Genomic DNA, 17,938 nt, shown 5'->3' on the forward strand with positions numbered 1-17,938 from the left:
GGGAAAAACGGGATTCACGCGTACGAAGTCGCGGGCGGCCGCTAGTGTGGTAATAAGTGTTTTAGCCGAAATGCATACTGAAGTACACTTTGCGGCGATCGCATGCCTAAACTATTGATTTTTCAAAAAAATTCGGAAAGAGCACATTAAAATCTAAAAATACCAAAATGACTAGACTAAATTGGATTATCAACTTTTTGGCCACTTTGGGTATCACGAGTTACGAACTATTTGACGCTAAAGCCATGTATTCATTAGGCAACATTTGTTGATAAACACTGTTTATAAACAGTCCATGATGAGACATGGTTTATGATACATGTTGCCGTGCTCCCCGCTATGAGTGGAGAGCAATTGTGGTCGGCCAAGTTTCAGAAACCTGTGTTTATATGGTAAACTTGTTTCACACTAGTCATAAACAGCTTATCAACAAATGTTGCCTAATAAATACATGGCTTAACTGTACGCATCCCACAAATGCACGTCTCGAAGGCTCTATCAAAATATAGTTCGCATAGTCAGAGTTGCATAAGTTTGCGAATTCCAGTGCAAATGGACTCCGGGTAGCTCTCAACTTGCTAGATTGGGTTACAAAAACTGCAACAGGTGGAGTTAAATTATGGATTGTGTATTTATTAATGCCATAATGGTATAGTGAAAGACTCGTATTTTTTTATAAATTCCGAATTTACTTTTATAATGATGAACTTAATAATATAATAAGTAGCTGTTATTTAAACTTTGCCATCAGTCTTAAAAATAAAATTGAATTTTTGTTGACCATTGTTTTCTATCACTGAAAGAATGTCTAATAAATGAATCAGCCCAGTTCAAAGGTGTCCTCTATGCACAGAGCGTACAAAGGCACAAAGGCTACCGTGACTGAAAATAAAATAAGTCGCAGCACCACGGTCCAAACGGTCATCGCAAAAAGCAATGCTTTTCGTTCAAAGGACAGTTGCATGAAAGATAATGCGGGGATATAATATGATTAATTATAAGGGAACTGTACTATGACCGCGCAAATACAGCCTTGCAGGTGTCGTTATGCCGCTTAACCCCGCATTAGCCGAACAAAACTCATNCGGGCGGCGGACACTTCACCCCCCTCGCTCGTCGCTCCGGGCAGAATTAAATGCAACTTTGACAGGGAATTGTTGCAGTTGCATGAAGTGTTGCTTGACGTAAGGTTAACTGCCCGGAACAACAGTTTCTTGGGAGTATAAGTGAAACCTAACACCTAAGTAGAAGTTTAGCCTGAAAAATTGAATGATTTAAACTTTTGCGCGTAGTTATATAATTTTATTGACAGTAGTATAACGCATTCACAAAAGTGAAGCAGCAAATCGAACGCACGGCGTTGAATAGAGCTCTGTGATTGGTTCGTGTGTCACCCTGTGCGTCCACGCGCACTGTGTACTCATAGTAATGTTTGTGAATACGGGCGTTACTCTATTCCAATAGCATTTAATTTTATTAAATGATGTTATTGTAAGTTATTAAATGATGAAACTACCCGAAAATGCGAAATCTAAACTCGTATAAAGCTGAAGTTGTATGCGCTCAAGCAAGGGGAACGGAAATTTTCATATAAAATTTATTTACTCCTCGCCAGCTCTCGAGATGTCTATATTTTTCCAGCTTTTATTGAATCTAGCGATTTCATTGCGTTTACTGCGAAGGCTAGGACGTAACCCGGTTACGGTTGGCCTACTTGTTACGCTGCACCCTGAAATAAAATAAAAGAATAAACGATATTTTTACGAGGTCTTATTTGCTCGCAAACGATTGTTATGATATGACCTCTTACCGGCTTTCAAGATCGGATTTATATTCATATATTCGTATAAACTCGATGGAACTCTCCCGAGTGTATTGTGTATTGATGTATCGAGCGAGCTGGATATTAAAATAAACTTTATAAATTACTAGCTGTGCCCCGCGGTGTTACCCGCGGTAAAACTTAGCTTATGTGGTAATCCAGGGTGTCAGCTAACTCCATACCAAATATTATAATCGCTCCAGCCGAACGTGAAGAAGTAGCAAACATACACGCTCATAAACTTTCGCCTTTATAATATTAGTGTGAAGTGTGATAGTGTGATATTTATTTACACCATTGTAGTCTTTGGTTAAATGGTTGAATTCGGGGAAAAATAAACATGAACCGCCATACAAAAAGTGTAAAGATCGGAAGGGAGCGGCGAATGTAACTGAATGAGCGTGACAATATTCGGCTTTTGAGCTAACAGTAGATACCTAATGATACTCAATAACATACGCCGTGGAATTTGACACCATCATTGTTTCGGTATGGAAGTTAGAAGAATACACTCGTATAACAATAAGGTACTAAACTAAAAATAACTGAAATCTGAGTGTCCACAATGTTATAAATGGATTACTAATGTTTGGCCAAAAAACGTTTCCCAAATTATCACATGGCAAACAACGTTTCGCAAATTTTCATTTGGCAAATTCTCATTTGGCAAAACAACTTATTGCAAACTTTTAATTCGCAAATGTCTTTTTTGGCATATTATTGTTTGGCAAAGTACATATGTTTTGCCAAATGTTTCATTTGGCAAAAATATTTCACGATAAACTATTTACAAAATAATTTGATTGATGCATAGAATGGAATACCAATTAGCTTGTGGTTATTATTTTGTTTAGTGGGTAGTTAATATAAAATTTGTTCTAAATTTATTTTCATATTTCATTATTTTTATCGAAACTAAATGATTAATTAACAATAGAGGTGATTGTAGCGCTCGGCGGCCGCTGCCGCGGCACGCTTCGCTCGCCTTCGCGCGTTAAGGGTCACTGTTCTAACCTAACCTAACCTACTATTTTCTGCAAAACCTACTTTCGCATCCATACTATTTTCTGCAATCTCTTTGTTTTACATAAAATTCTTGTGAAAACCATGATCATTTGCCTTGTGCTTTGATTTGTGGGTAACGGTGGGTAAGCATGTGAAGTTTCAATTTGACCAAATAAATTATTTGGGATATAATATTTGGCAAAATAAAACATTTGCTATATAAACATTTGCCAAGTAAAATTTGACCAAATGATAATTTGACCAAATGAAATAGTTGCGAAAAGTACATTTGCTAAAAGTTCATTTGGGAAATGAAACTTTGGCGATAAGTTGTTTGCGAAGTGAAATTTGGCGAAAAGTAATTTGGCCAAACGGAAGGATACCATTATAAATAGATATTTTTTACGGTGACGTTCTTGTCCATATGGTAGCGTATATCTTAGTTTAGATTCTGCCATCCACCACTGGTTCGCCAAGTCTAAACTAATATATCAAAGTAGGTCTGCCTGCACCTGTGAATAATTAGTAACTCCCCTAGAGAGCGAGCGGCCTACATCTGGTAAGCTGACCAGTATTGGGAGTTCTATTTACAGGTTTATTTAAACCACAAACCAAATATCTTATTTTTTATTTGGATTCTTTATTATCATGGGTGGGAATAAGTAAGATTTTAAATCACTTAAGTAAGCTAGCGTAAAATGTGTAAAACGTAATTCAGTTCATGTCCAAGTCCAGTTTGCACATGAGTACAAATAAATATAGCCTAATTAATATCAAACTGATGATTGTAAGTAAGGAAAGGTAGTTTTAAGACAAAAACACGTGTCAGTTAAATTCTGAAAAATCAGCTATCAAATTACGACGTATATTCATTTTAAAATCAATCAAGTTAAGCTACCGTGTACGTGTAGATTTTCGGTGCAAAAGCATGTACAGTCAGCGTCAAATAGTTCGTGACACCCAAAGTGGGCAAAAAGTTGACAACACAACCTTATTCCAATAGGCTAGTTTCCTAAAAAAAATTTTTTAGTCCGTCAATTTTAATATAAAAAAATATTGGACACGTATATTTTTAATTGTCAATCAAACAAATAATTAAAAAGTCATAGTGCGTTGAAGTTCCGCGCAACGTCACAAAGTGCTGCACTTTTACGCACTCACTGACGTCACGGGCCTTTTCTTTAGAACTTTGGCACGCTTTATCTCTTTACATTTTCATTAGTTTTAAAAAGTGAAAAATACGTGTCGAGTAGTTTTTGATAAGCTAACTTACGGACTAATTAAAACTCTTGCTTTTTTACCCAGGAAACATCCCTATTGTAACAAAGGCTGTTGCGAACTTATTGGGTTCACAAACTATTCGACGCTGACTGTACGTACCTTCGGACGGAACATTTGTGGAACACGGAATCAAAAGCAGGCTGATTCACGTTCGCGCGTCGCCGTGCAGCCGATGTGACGGCCAATCGAGCCGGGACAATGGGATCGATTGTTATTGTTTGGCTCGCATATCGGCTATCTAAAGGTGCCCTTTGCAGCACGGCCTGTCATTGCCTGCCGTGTTCATATCACCACCCAACCCTCACCTGCCCGCTGTACCATCCTACCTGTTCACTAAGGCGGTTATCACACTGCGCCGCGCTACGCCGCGGTACGCGGGACGACAGATTTAATCATTGTATGCAAGTACCTCAGTTTGTATAGAAAACACGCGTGGCACAACACACTGACAACGCATCTGCGCGCGGGATTTTTTATATGAAATCACGCGCTCCGCGGCGTTATAACCGCCTTATAATATTAATATGCTAATTGCTCACTGATCCAGCAACGTGTTACCTGGAGTGCACGTGTTTACACTTCAGTTTCAAGATCAAACTCGTTAGTTATTCATTATTCGCGCAACGCACGTCATGTGGACGCTTTTGAGATTTAAATTTTATTTGTCGCTGCTTATAAAGTTGAAATTACGTCTCTTCGATGTATATCAAAGGTTTTTATGGCGCGATATTTTCTTAGGAATTATTATAAAGTATCAAGACTACGTCAATCAATCTACCAATCTTGTAGTTATATTAGGAGCTGTTTTGCTTCAAAAATGTAGTAGAAGAGTCGTATAATATGTATCTTGTTCTCGTTTTACCTTACCGGCACAGGCACGCGTGAAAATCCTTTTCAGCCTGTGTCCAGCCGACCAAGAATTGAGACCTCTTATTTATATTGGATTGTGTCTAGTTAAGGCCGGGTAGCAGAGAAAATGGCGAAAATGNCGTAAGAATAAGAATGGCCCTACTAGTAAATTAGTAACAATGTGGCCCTGTCAATTATTTTGCAAGTAAATGTGCAAAATCACAATTTATTATACCATTAGCTTTTTGCCAGCGGCTTCGCCCGCATGAAAAAAGGCCCGTTTTTAAGGTTTTCTCGGAAATAACTCGAATTTTTCTCGCCATAAAAACCATTCCTGGACTTCAACGAACATGCAGTGTTATCCACGGTAAAACGTAGCCTATGTGTTAATCCAGGGTGTCAGACGAAAATCGCTCCAGTCGTTGAGACGTGAAGAAGTAACAAACATTTGGTTTTATAATGTAAGTGTGATTAGTGTGATATTCAACACAGAACTAGGACACTAAATAAGCAAGCACCAAGCACAACTAGAGTAATAAACTTAAAATAAACAATACAAATTCAAAATATTCCTACTATGACTGTTAGCAATGGAAATACGAATGTGGTGTTTGTAGAGCTCTCCCGCCCGTAATCTACTTAGCGGCTTGCTGCAACACTGAGTTGTGACGTGTTGATACAAAATGCTCGCTTTAATCTTTGCTGTTCACCCTATTAACTTCACCTTTTAGCCTAGGCGCAGACCACCGACTTTTAGTTGGCCCATAATTGGGTCGGGCTGTTAATCAGTATGGAGATGTATGAAAGTGTGCAAATTACACCGATTCGGTATCGGCCGATTCTACATACAAATTAGAATCGGGCCCAACTATCGGCCAACTAAAAGTCGGCTTTATTTCACTTTTTACATAACCTGAGCTCATTATGAAAATTGATCTCTATTTCCAGTGTCATAAAAATAAATAAATAGATACGATTAAAACCAGCAAAATGTACCCACCGGGATGGAAGATGGGGGTCCATCTTATCTTACCCTTGATTCCTTTGTTAAAACCTACATTATTTTAATTAGGTAGGGGCCTAATATTCTGGGCAAGCATTTCTAATTCGTCGTCTAGGATACGATACGCTAGTCTCTAGCTTATCGTATCTTCTATCCTAAATCATATTTCATCATTATTGATTATTACAGAAAGCCAATAAATAATAAAAATTAATATAAAAATGTTCCTCGTGTTCCTATGGGACACCGGCCACTGTAAATTTTCCTTGTATTACACAATCGGTGTCCAAATATCTGGCGTCCCGATATAGCCTGTCGTCCCCCGTGGCGCTGACTCACGCCACGCGCCCATATGTGGCCGCCGATGCTCGCACAGAACAGCCAACACACCGACACTTGGTAGCCGGGTGCGATTGGTATCATATAGCTCGTTCGTACTAACATCTTTCATCTTCGAATCCAAAAATACTGATGGGCCCACCAACCATTCTGGGGTGCCTCAGCCCCCCCGCTATATGTATACTCAACTTAAAACTTAAATTTATGGACTTATGACGGTGGTATATCGCCCCGGGTGCCAACCCATGCTACGCCGCCACTGCCGACACTTCCTAACGTATTCACAAACATTACTATGCGGTCTCACAGTGCGCGTGGATGCACAGGGTGACACAAACCAATCACAGAGCTCTATTCAACGCTGTGCGTTCGATTTCTGCTTCACTTAAGCAAGCATCGTTTGTGAGCATACGGGCGTAAGTTTCACTACAACGTGAGGCTAGCATGCTTTTACTTTCCTCCCTAGCATGCCCATCCAAGAATAGGCTAGGGCTCACCCCAGATTGTAGGCTACCAATTGGAAGATTTGGAAGATAGTTGATAGTACTCACTCATGGGCTATGATACTAATCGCACCCCCTTTCAACTTAACATCTTGTATTTCTAAAATCTGCTAACATAAATACTCAACTTTTAGCCTCTTCATTTCAAAACTTATATTATCTTAGCTAGCAAGCAAGTATCGAGTTAATTACGAATAGTTGTTCTATTATAAAATTGATCTTTAAATTAAGTCAGACACTTATTTTTAAATCAATAAAATGCCAGCATCGCCCATCATCCCCTTGAGTTTATACAAATGTAGTGGCTTATTTTCTTGAGCTGTGGGCCAGTTTCCGACGACACGACACCGTGCCCATACATCACGTGCGCGCGAATTACCATACAATACGATCTTTGTGGGCCACTTGAGCAGGTTGCGCGTCGTGCGAATTTGTTTGGACTCGGTGTAGTTGCTTTATTGATTGAACTAATAACTAAGGCACCCCGCAAACAACAGACTTTGTCGGCTGTTGATCAGTTTGATCATGTATGGGCACATAGAGATATAGAGATATGCCAACTAATGCGCTGAGTTCGAAACTCAGTGTCGCATTAGAAATTCACACACAGAAAGCAAAATATGTGCTCATTATCCTCTGCGGTATCAGTAGTCAACGTTTGAATAATCTTTAGTACTACGCAAGCAATGTAAGCTGTTTACATTATGACGTCGCTGCTGTCATCATTGCTTTCACGAGAAATGTGTTCTGTTTTTGGGCATAAGTATTGCTCATCTCCCTTTAGTTTATGTGATCTATGGGTTGGAAAAATTTGAACAAATTGGAAGCCGTCCTAACTATCGCCGACTGAAACTTCGGGGGTTTTAATGCGATATACCCTTGTTTAGAGTCTCCGCAGACATGTTCATACTGATCAACACGCCGGATTAGATTATCGTCCAATAAAAAGTCTGACGGGACTACGGGACTATTCCCACCTCTCGTTCCCACCATTGCAACTCCTGTATAGCCAGGATCTACAGATTGACCGCCATAAAAACCCAACCAATGAAGGTCAAGTTTGTCCCGGGGGAAAGTTAAACTGTCATTGGACCCGCAACGAAATTAATCAGAAGAACATAGGAGGAGTTCGAAATTATAAAAGGTTCGACTTCCCTCCATTGCAAAGCGGATGACAAGTGACAAACAAAGGATTAATTAAGAAAAGATTATGAACCACAGACAATAAATGTCAATTAAAAAGTCTGTAGTCTTCTCGGCTACAAAAAAGCTAAACATTAGAGTTATGATTTCACCAATCTCGTGTGTATGAAGGTATTTACAGTCGTTCCTCAGTAGCGCCGCAACTATCCAACCGATTCTAATGAATAAGGTGTCAATCCATTCGTTATTACGACCGGGTAACTTTTTTTGAAAGTAAATTTACATTTATCCAAGCCGAAGCAGTCGAACGGAGTGAATTTTTCCATAATAAATAATAATAATAAATATTTATTTTCCAATAAGAGATACATATTCTTGACTAAATAACAATGTAAGCTATGCACTAGATACTAACCTATTTCAATATTTGCCAATTACAATCGGGTTACAGTTCTTTTTTATTAACATTAACCTAACAAATTGATCTTTCAAGTGACACAGACATCTAGGTTAGGTTAATGGGTACCTACTTTTATCCGGGAACTGGTAACTGGAACACCGTTACCTAAGGAAAAGCGATATATATCTATTAAACGCGCAAAAATAAGTACGGCTTAATTTGGTATCAAATTAAATTGATTTTGTATAGATTCTGAAGCTAGCTTTTGATTTACACAAATCAACAATTTGTTTAGACTAAACAAACAATTAGTAAGTAACCGGACACTTTCTGCGTCCTAATCTTGTCTTTTAGTTCTTCCTTCAAGGGCAGACGTTTATGGAACTCGCCACCTTTGAAGACCTATAAGATATTAATACTTGAACACCATCGTGAGCGGACACAATGGAAATAAATTGAGATGCCAGACGATATCCTCGGTAGTTTTAAAGACACATCCTTGTGTTACAAAGTGCCGGAAAACATATTTGCTATACTTATGTAACAACAAATAGCTTATTTAGAAAATGTCAATCGATACGACCAGATATCGAGCGAAGGACCTCGTGAATACGTCATCGGTCCATCAAACTGGTTGGCAGTCTGCCCGCCAGGCCATACCGGCACTGCTTTCGTCCATCCGCTCGAAACTTTGATACTAATTAAATAAAATTAACATAATTAATTCATAATGTTCACGATGCAGTGTAGGAAAGAGCTAGTTTTACCGGCGACTTTTTAATAGGTCCTGTCGGCGGCCGCTTCCCATTTATTACTGTAGCTTTCTCGATAACGCATAGCATATGCCCGCGGCACTGCTCGCTTAGCTATGATAAAAAATACTCGGAACCTGTATATTTTAAAACTAGCTTTCCGCCCGCGGCTTCGCCCGCGTGGAATTTTTCCGTTTTTTATATTTTATAACCTATGACACTCAGCAATAATGTGGCTTTCTATTGGTGAAAGAATTTTTAAAATCTATTCAGTAGTTCCCGAGATTACCCTTTACAATTTAACAAATATACAAACACACAAACTTTACCTCTTTATAATTTTAGTATCGATTACATTTGAGTATAGATTCGATTTTATTTAACTTTTTAATTAGTTATTTTGGTTGTAGATTCAGATTAGTAGTGTCAGTGATGTGTTTAAGTTCCGACACACGAAACATTTTTAGAGTGCATTTAGAGTGATGCCCGACAGTTGCAATTAATTTTTTTGTAAGTCTAAAAAATTTTCAAACCAAAGAAAGTTTCGACTTTGAATCCTAAACACATTTACAACCAAACAAGAGAAAGGTCGTGTGTTCTTTTCTCTCTCTATGCAATCGATTTCTTTTATTAAAAAAACGTTTTCTCGTTATATTTAGCATTAAAATATGCAAAATGTCTAATAACTATGGATAACAGATTAATGGATTATGTCTAGTATTAAATGTACAATTATTATTTACACCGAAAGCCAGAAGGCAGTGAGGTTTAAATTATTCATTTACTTCGGTCGGTTACATGCAGGTAACTAATTAGATTTTGTAATAATTTGCATTATTAAAAACATTCAATAGATGGTGAAAGATACTTATAGTTAGTTGATAGTTTTATACATTTTGTTTTGATGTTAGTTCACAATAAATGGATATAGAGCAACAGCTTCAGTCAGTCGAGCAAAGAGACTACGATATTCTTTGTATATTTTTTTTAGACATTTACACTGCGCTTCTAGTCTCAAACTAAGCAAACACAACAAAATTAAATTACATGTGTAAGTGTACTTACTTTTATCTCATCTAATGGCATACAATCAACTAACTATAACGCCCGTATTCACAAACATTACTATGAGGTCTCACAGTGCGCGTGGACGCACAGGGTCACACACGAACCAATCACAGAGCTCTATTCAACGCTGTACGTTCGATTTGCTGCTTCAGTTAAGCAAGCATCGTTTGTGAATACACCTGAACAGCACCTGCAATATCCTACTAATATTATTAATTACGAAAGTTTGGATGTCTGGATGTTTGTTACTCTTTCACGCAAAAAATACTTAACGGATTTTGATGAGACTTTACAGTATTATTGTTTATAACCCAGAATAACATATAAGCTATAATTTATGACGATCTGTGACATACGAAATTTCACGCGGGTGAAGCCGCGGGCAAAAGCTAGTTTTTAAATACGGGTAAGTTATTCTATACACCGCGCCAATAAACAGAAATACTCTTAATAAAATTGCTTAATATCAAAAGAAACTACTATGTGGTCGCTTACTATGGGCCTCATAAGAAGGCTCAAGGTCACCCAAAGGGCGATGGAGCGGGCTATGCTCGGAGTTTCCCTGCGTGATCGAATCAGAAATGAGGAGATCCGTAGGAGAACCAAAGTAACCGACATAGCTCGCAGAATTAATAATTGTGTGCAACATTTATAGGAATTCAATTTGAATGCAAAAAAACTAATGTTATTCTATAAAAATGTTTGAGATTGTATTCTGTTGTTGTACCTATAAATAAATAAATAAATAAATAAATTGCTAAAATCAAGTGGCAGTGGGCGGGGCACATAGCTCGTAGAGACGATGGCCGTTGGGGCAGGAAAGTTCTCGAGTGGCGACCACGGGCTGGAAAACGTAGCGTGGCTGCGTGGGCAGGCCTCCTACTAGGTGGACCGACGATCTGGTAAAGGTCGCGGGAAGAGCCTGGATGCGGGCAGCGCAGGACCGTTCATTGTGGAAAACCTTGGGGGAGGCCTTTGTCCAGCAGTGGACGTCATTTGGCTGAAACGAACGAAACTAATGAAACTAATAAATTAGTAGAGTCCTTTCAAAGCGTCGTATTTGTTTGCGATCGAATGTGGTAACGGGTAAACAGTAAATATGCGCTATTTTAAAACATTCATAAATATCACGTCGAAGGAACTCCAATGTTGAGAGACGTATGAGCATCAAAGGCGAAGGTAGGAAAACATTTGGCTGTGATTTTAAATTTAATACAAAAGCAAATAGCAATATGCAGTCGGCGAAATGCGAACTCTCTCAGAATGTAGATATTGAAGGCGCGATAGTGCTTGCAATGGAGCTGTCTAGATTAAATATTTGATTCCAAAATGGTACACTTCGTTTTGTTTGATGATCTAGAAAATATGTGAGATAGATTTCTGTTTGATGAGTTAAATAATCCTAAATGGACTCTAAATTGATTGAAACTAAAGTAAAGATTACATTACGATAACTAATTAGGTACTTTTAAAAGCAGGGTTCGAAAATATCCGATATTTATTATATATATCAAAATATCGGATATTTATGATATATATCCGATATATATCAATTTTGATATATATTAATTTTGTATGAAAGACATAGTATTATTTTATTGTATTATTCATGAATTCTATTGCATATGTGTTACATAAACATGTTTTTAAAACTTAAAATCAGACAAATAAAGCAAAAACATAAAATATCTTTGAAATACGGCAAAATCAACTAAAAAAATAAAAATCTTATGTCAAAAAGTACAAATACAGTAACAAATTTTAAAAGTTGATATATATCATCAAAACCGGCTTGATATATATCGGATATATATCCGATATATATCTTGATATATATCCCTTGATATATATCCTCGAACCCTGTTTAAAAGATTATTAACGAGAATTGACTACCTCTAAATATGATATCTTAGTTTAATAAATTGATTGTATTTTTTTTTGCAAAATAGCATCGATTGCATCTGCACAAGATGTCACGGATATAGCTTCATAAACGATCATCATCATCGTCGCAGCCATAGGACGTCCACTGCTGAACATAGGCCTCCCACAATGCTTTCCATGTTGCCCGGTTGGTAGCGGCCTGCGTCCAGCGCCTTCCTGCTGCTACCTTTACTTACCTTGCTGCCCCATCGGCCGTCAGTTCTGCGTACTATGTGCCCTGCCCATTGCCACTTCAGCTTGCTAATCCGTCGAACTATATCAATTGTCAGCGACTTTAGTTCGTTTACGGATCTCCTCATTTCTGATTCGATCTCGTAAAGAAACACCATAAACGACAATCCAAACATAAAGTTATACTAACACTATAGAGCTCGGCTACTGACTCGCGTCCGGCGCTCCATCAAAGTCCTGACACTCGGCCACTTCACAGCGAAGAGCGGCGTATAATGAGCAGTCGCCATCGAGGTGGACGCAGACGCAACTCGCTTCCAAGTGGACAATTCGTTTGTTCTGAAATTGGGATGTCAGCGTCCCAACACTCGATCACAGGTCGCCGGTTGCAGACAATTTCACTTGAAATGTACACTCGTCAGCACATCAGAATTTAATTTTTTATTACTTAATTAACTTTAAAAAATAAATAAAACCGACTTCAAATTTCATAATCAGCGGAGATATTGCGTATAAAAAAGTTCATCCCCAATTTTCCACCCTTGGGGGTGAAATATTTTCTTCAAATTCGCATGAAACCACCCTTTTGATAATACCTATTCAACAAAAAAATAATCGTTCAAATTGGTTTATAATCGGCGGAGATATTGCGTATAAAAAAGTTCATCCCCAATTTTCCACCCTTGGGGGTTGTTTTTTTTATTATTAAATTTAAATGGGACCACCCTTGAGGTATTACCTATACGCCGAAAAAAGATTTGTTCAAATCGGTTCATAATTGGCAGAGTTATCGCGTAACAAACATAGAAAAAAAACATACGGGTCGAATTGAGAACCTCCTCCTTTTTTTGAAGTCGGTTGAAAATAGCACCTTTTATAGCTCAACACATAGCACATCTTTACTGCTCCGCCCCTATTGGCTGTACGGTGATACACACCTTCAGTGGACAACAAAGCATCCATTTGTTAGAAATATTATTTTCTTCTGTACAAACTTACTATGAGTTTACGATAGGTATTCTCGCTAGTGACTGCGTAAAAAAATGACATTAAAAATGTATGACATATTGTACAGCGCCCCTAGCGGCTACTTACATATGTATTCGTTCGTGATGCGAACCTCACAAAATTAATCTTTAGTATCTACATCCAAACCTTAGATTTCGTATCTACAAGTAACTATCAACTTACTACACGAAGGTAAATCTCACAACTCACCTTGAAACTGCGCCTTTGCATAGAACCAAGTTGAAACCTTTTAAACACTTTAAAACTTTAAATCCTCACGATTCCTTCGTTTGAAATGTGAAGCTTAAGAAATGCAACAAGAAATTCATATTTATTTGCTCGAACAAAAGTTCATAAAACTCTGTTCATTTTATTGAAACTGTAAACGTTGTAAGAATCGAAAAAGATGCTATTACTAATAACGATACTATTCCCACCTCTCATTCCCATATCTGCAACTCCTGTGTAGCCAGGATCAGCTTGACCGCCAATAAAAACCCAACCAGTGAAGGTCAAATTGTCCCGGGGGAAAGATAAACCTTAAATGAAATTGATCAGCTATTGCAAATAGATTATTTATTTGTTACTAGCTTTCCGCCCGCGGCTTCGCCCGCGTGGAATTTTGTCTGTCACAGAAAAACTTTATCGCGTGCGTCCCTGTTTCAAAAACCGGGATAAAAACTATCCTATGTTCTTTCCCGGGACTCAAACTATCTCTATGCCAAATTTCATCAAAATCGGTTGCGAGGTTTAAGCGGGAAAGCGTAACAGACAGACAGACAGACAGAGTTACTTTCGCATTTATAATATTAGTTGGGATTATAATATTAGTTGGGATTTCTGTTACTAATGTGTTATTTGTTTGTCAACAGAGGCGCTGCTGCAGAGCCGGCCGCTCCCTCACATCCCGGACCTCCCGGACGGCGAGGCGGCGGCGCCGGGAACTCCACAGTCCCTCGACACTGCTACAAGGTTAGCTTTACTGCTCCACCATCTGTCTTATATTCTACCACCAATCACTCAGTTACCACCACTGTAACCTGTGTAGACCGTAAGTCTATAGCTAAACAAAATATACACCTAAATTGCCACTATCTAAAGTGTAAAGAACAAAATTGTAAGTGAAATGAGATGATGCATGTGATCAACACCAATTCATTACTAACACTATTTCAATTGACAATCAGCTATAGTTCTTACAACTCACGAAGGCGAGTGAGCTTTACTTGACATGCACATAACGATAGTGTAATGTAAATCAAAACTTTTCAAAAACTAACAGTACTTACTAGCGAGCCACCATACATGTAAAGCTCACTCGCCTTCGAGAAATCGAGAATTGCAACAACTATAATATATACTAGCTTTTACCCGCGGCTTCGCCCGCTGGTTACATTTTAGCATTATTTTCGTTGTCATGAAGCGAAAAAAGAAATGTTGTCCGGGAGGTACGCAATCAGCGCACTTCCTGTAAGTTACGAAATGTGATTATTTCCTTTTACCTTCTCGTGGAAGCCGAAACCCAATTAATGTATAAAGAAAATACTAATGTCGCCGTAGGCAAACTTATTAATCCATACCAATAGGTCCCACATGCACTTCAAAACTAAAACCATCTGTATTCTGAAAACGATATTAAAATCAAACAAAATCCGAGCCAATCGGTAAACAATATCTGAAATTCCATCAAAAACGTGCTACAACAGGTAACTATTTCAATAAAGGATCGGCGCTTTTGCTTTATATTCCATCGAATTCCATTATCGGCGTTCTCAAAAAATACGCTTAATTCGGACAAACAAAATTCCGCGGAAATAATCAGCTGGACTTCATGCAGTACGTACGGGAAATGTTTCAGCATATCCGATGTCGAATGATGCTATTCAATTCATACTTAAATTATAGAATAAACCTTATCAAGAAATTCTTCAATAATTGTAGTTTATTTATACTGTATCTGATGATGGAAAAGTAAAAAAGCATTAACTGAAGAAGCACTCTGAAATACGACAGTGACGGGCAAACAATTTGACAAGCGACAAGGCGAAAATAACAAGTTAGAAAAGAAAGTATTTCTCAGAAAATGGTTTGACTTAAAGCCTTAGAGGCAGAGTATAACATCGAATATAACATCACTAGTCTAGGTTTGATACATGTTTTCGGCGATTGGACAGCTCTCGGCCGCCGCTATAAGGCTGTATAAATCCTATTTCGTCGAACGGGTAATACGAGCGCTTACGCTGGCGGCCGTCGAAACAAAACGCTAGAGTGACCGAATCCTATCGACTCGGGTGGACTCGATACTTTTCGGATTAGAATGTTGTGCAAAATATTAATGCTGTGATTTATTCGATACACTATTTTGACGAACGCGATTGTGTATCGATTTATTTATTTTCACCTCACTACGGGGTGATCCTTGGCTGGCTGGGACGAAGGATCCGTCACTCCAACCGTGCGTGCAGTAGCGACGCGCCGCCTTCAGTAGTGCTCTCGCCTTCTGCGATAGCTTTGCGTTCACGCGCTTTCTTAATGAACTTCAGGCACTTAGAAAATTTTCTTAGTACTTTCACTTAGTTCAAAAATAGTTTCAGTCTCCTTTTTTCCAAAATGGGCAACACCAGCAGTGGTGGCAGAAGACGCCCAAAACAATCTCTATCTTCCTGTTTTCGGTAAGTTGATTTGATTAATAATATTTGATTTTGTTGATTTCATAATGAAAGACAGACGTAATTGAGTTTTTCATATATTTCAGATAAATAATCGTGTAGTTCTTTTGCAAAGTTACCTGATCTAATTTGGTAATTAAAGTTGTTTTGACCTACTTTTAAAGACATGCTGTATTCCATACAAATATTTTAACCTTTTAACTCTTCCAGGAGCTTTTATCTAAAATTTATTTAAATTATTTCTCAATATTCCCGACTTCCTAAATTATTGCCCGCTTGCGGCATTTGTGGGCACATCACCACAACAGCTTTTTCAAGATCATAGGGACTTTTACAATAGTTTATCACGTGTATTTAGTATTTTACATACCAATTCACATTGAAAAAGTGCACCATGTGGTTGGTGTATCAAATGAGAGTGTAACATGTATGATTTAAAGCTTTTTTTAACTAGCCTTCATTTTATAACTTGAAATGTGCTTGGCGCATAGCACACGATCGGTAGATTTTCAAAGGAAGGCATGAAAAGCTGAACAAGGAAAGGGGTAACATAGAGAAGTACCCTTTCAATTGTATTGTAATACAACATTCCCTTTCCATAACGTTGTGCGAGCTCATTATTGCCACAACGATCTGAGAAATAGTTACTGAAGTATACGCAACACATCTTAGTTATCGAAATCAAGTATCCTTGCTAATGTTGTATATCGGAATGAAACTCAGGTTAACTCAACGGCGTATATTTGGTGACTGGCTTCTCCTTACAAATACAGGCTTGTCAAAAGCATTTAGGCATACCCTCGTATCGCAATATTATTAATTATAAAGTACATACATAACACCTCCACCTTAAATACATAACATGTAGGTAATAAGACTTTGATAGTCTTAACAGGTTACATTTATTATTGAATTTAAAAATGTGTACATACTTTAAAATATTATGTTTTAAAACCAACTCGTTCGTTAAACACCTACAACATAAGAGTACTTTAATTGTTTCCGAGCACGTGCATTATGAAATACATCATTAGGGAGAAAATACAACGTTGAACCCTCTAGTTTTAGTTTGCACTCAAAATAACTATTTGCATAGAGGGGTTCGTTAAATATGTATTTACGTTTTCAGTAGCTTTCAAATAAAAAATGTTCTAAACATGAAGCACACGCTTTTAAAGGTCTGGTCATTATGTAACAGATATTAAGTTGAAGAGATGTAGGTAATAAGCGTTTATAAAGTAGCGATTCCTACAGCACAATTTATTTTCCTTACTGATTATCGGTTATTCTTATGGGCCAATTACATTTATATTTTAGGTTTTGACAATGTTCTTTACTTAGTATCCATTGCTATAGTTTTCTTCCTTGACCTGCGTCCTCATGTTTTGGGAGATGTGCCAGAAAGTCATTGTCTCGTACATTGTAACACACCCTTTGAAGCTGCTGAAACATGGTAAAAAATTCAAAATGCGAGGTAATTTTCCTTATCAATGTCATTTCTTAATATATGTTAATAATATACAAGAGCGCCATGACAGCTTATATCTGTGAGTGCTTTACTGAGCTGGGACCCTATCATCATAACACAAGATTGAAGTCAATTAGGGTATTGCGTCTTACGTATAAACTTAAATAACAAGTCCAAATTTTAGCAGATTTTACACACAGGCGCACAGTTAAATAAGTAAAGGGTAGTATTTATACTATTTAAACTCGCACTGGAATACTAAATGGGCGAAGGACTGAGGGCGAATAGAAATATTGAAAAAGGCGACTTGAAAAAATAATTTGAATTACGGGTTTTCGAATAGAACAAAATATTAGAGTAACAATTTTGCAGCTCACATTATATTAGAAAAATATTTATTTGACACAAAAATAACAACAAACTTAAAATATACAAATATGTCGGTGTTTTGTGCCAAAAAGGCGCCCGCTCAGCATTTAATCGAGACACGCGTGGTTCGACGCTGGTTTTCAG

At 37.8% G+C, this 17,938-nt stretch overlaps 1 protein-coding gene across 1 annotated transcript in view; it reads left to right on the forward strand.

The window, feature by feature from the left end:
- Nucleotides 1-17,938, forward strand: part of LOC114350260 (tyrosine-protein kinase Abl-like) — a gene marked incomplete at its 3' end in the record, with an annotated part of 68,997 nt that overhangs the window by 36,016 nt on the left and 15,043 nt on the right. Inside the window, exon 2 of the mRNA XM_028300979.1 lies at nt 14,161-14,260. Coding sequence (XP_028156780.1) covers nt 14,161-14,260 — 100 coding nt within the window. The remainder of the gene's footprint in view (nt 1-14,160; nt 14,261-17,938) is intronic.

The sequence above is a fragment of the Ostrinia furnacalis genome, unplaced genomic scaffold (genome assembly GCF_004193835.3).
Source record: "Ostrinia furnacalis isolate ACB-3 unplaced genomic scaffold, ASM419383v2 OfSCF0859, whole genome shotgun sequence".
NCBI classification, from domain to species: domain Eukaryota; kingdom Metazoa; phylum Arthropoda; class Insecta; order Lepidoptera; family Crambidae; genus Ostrinia; species Ostrinia furnacalis.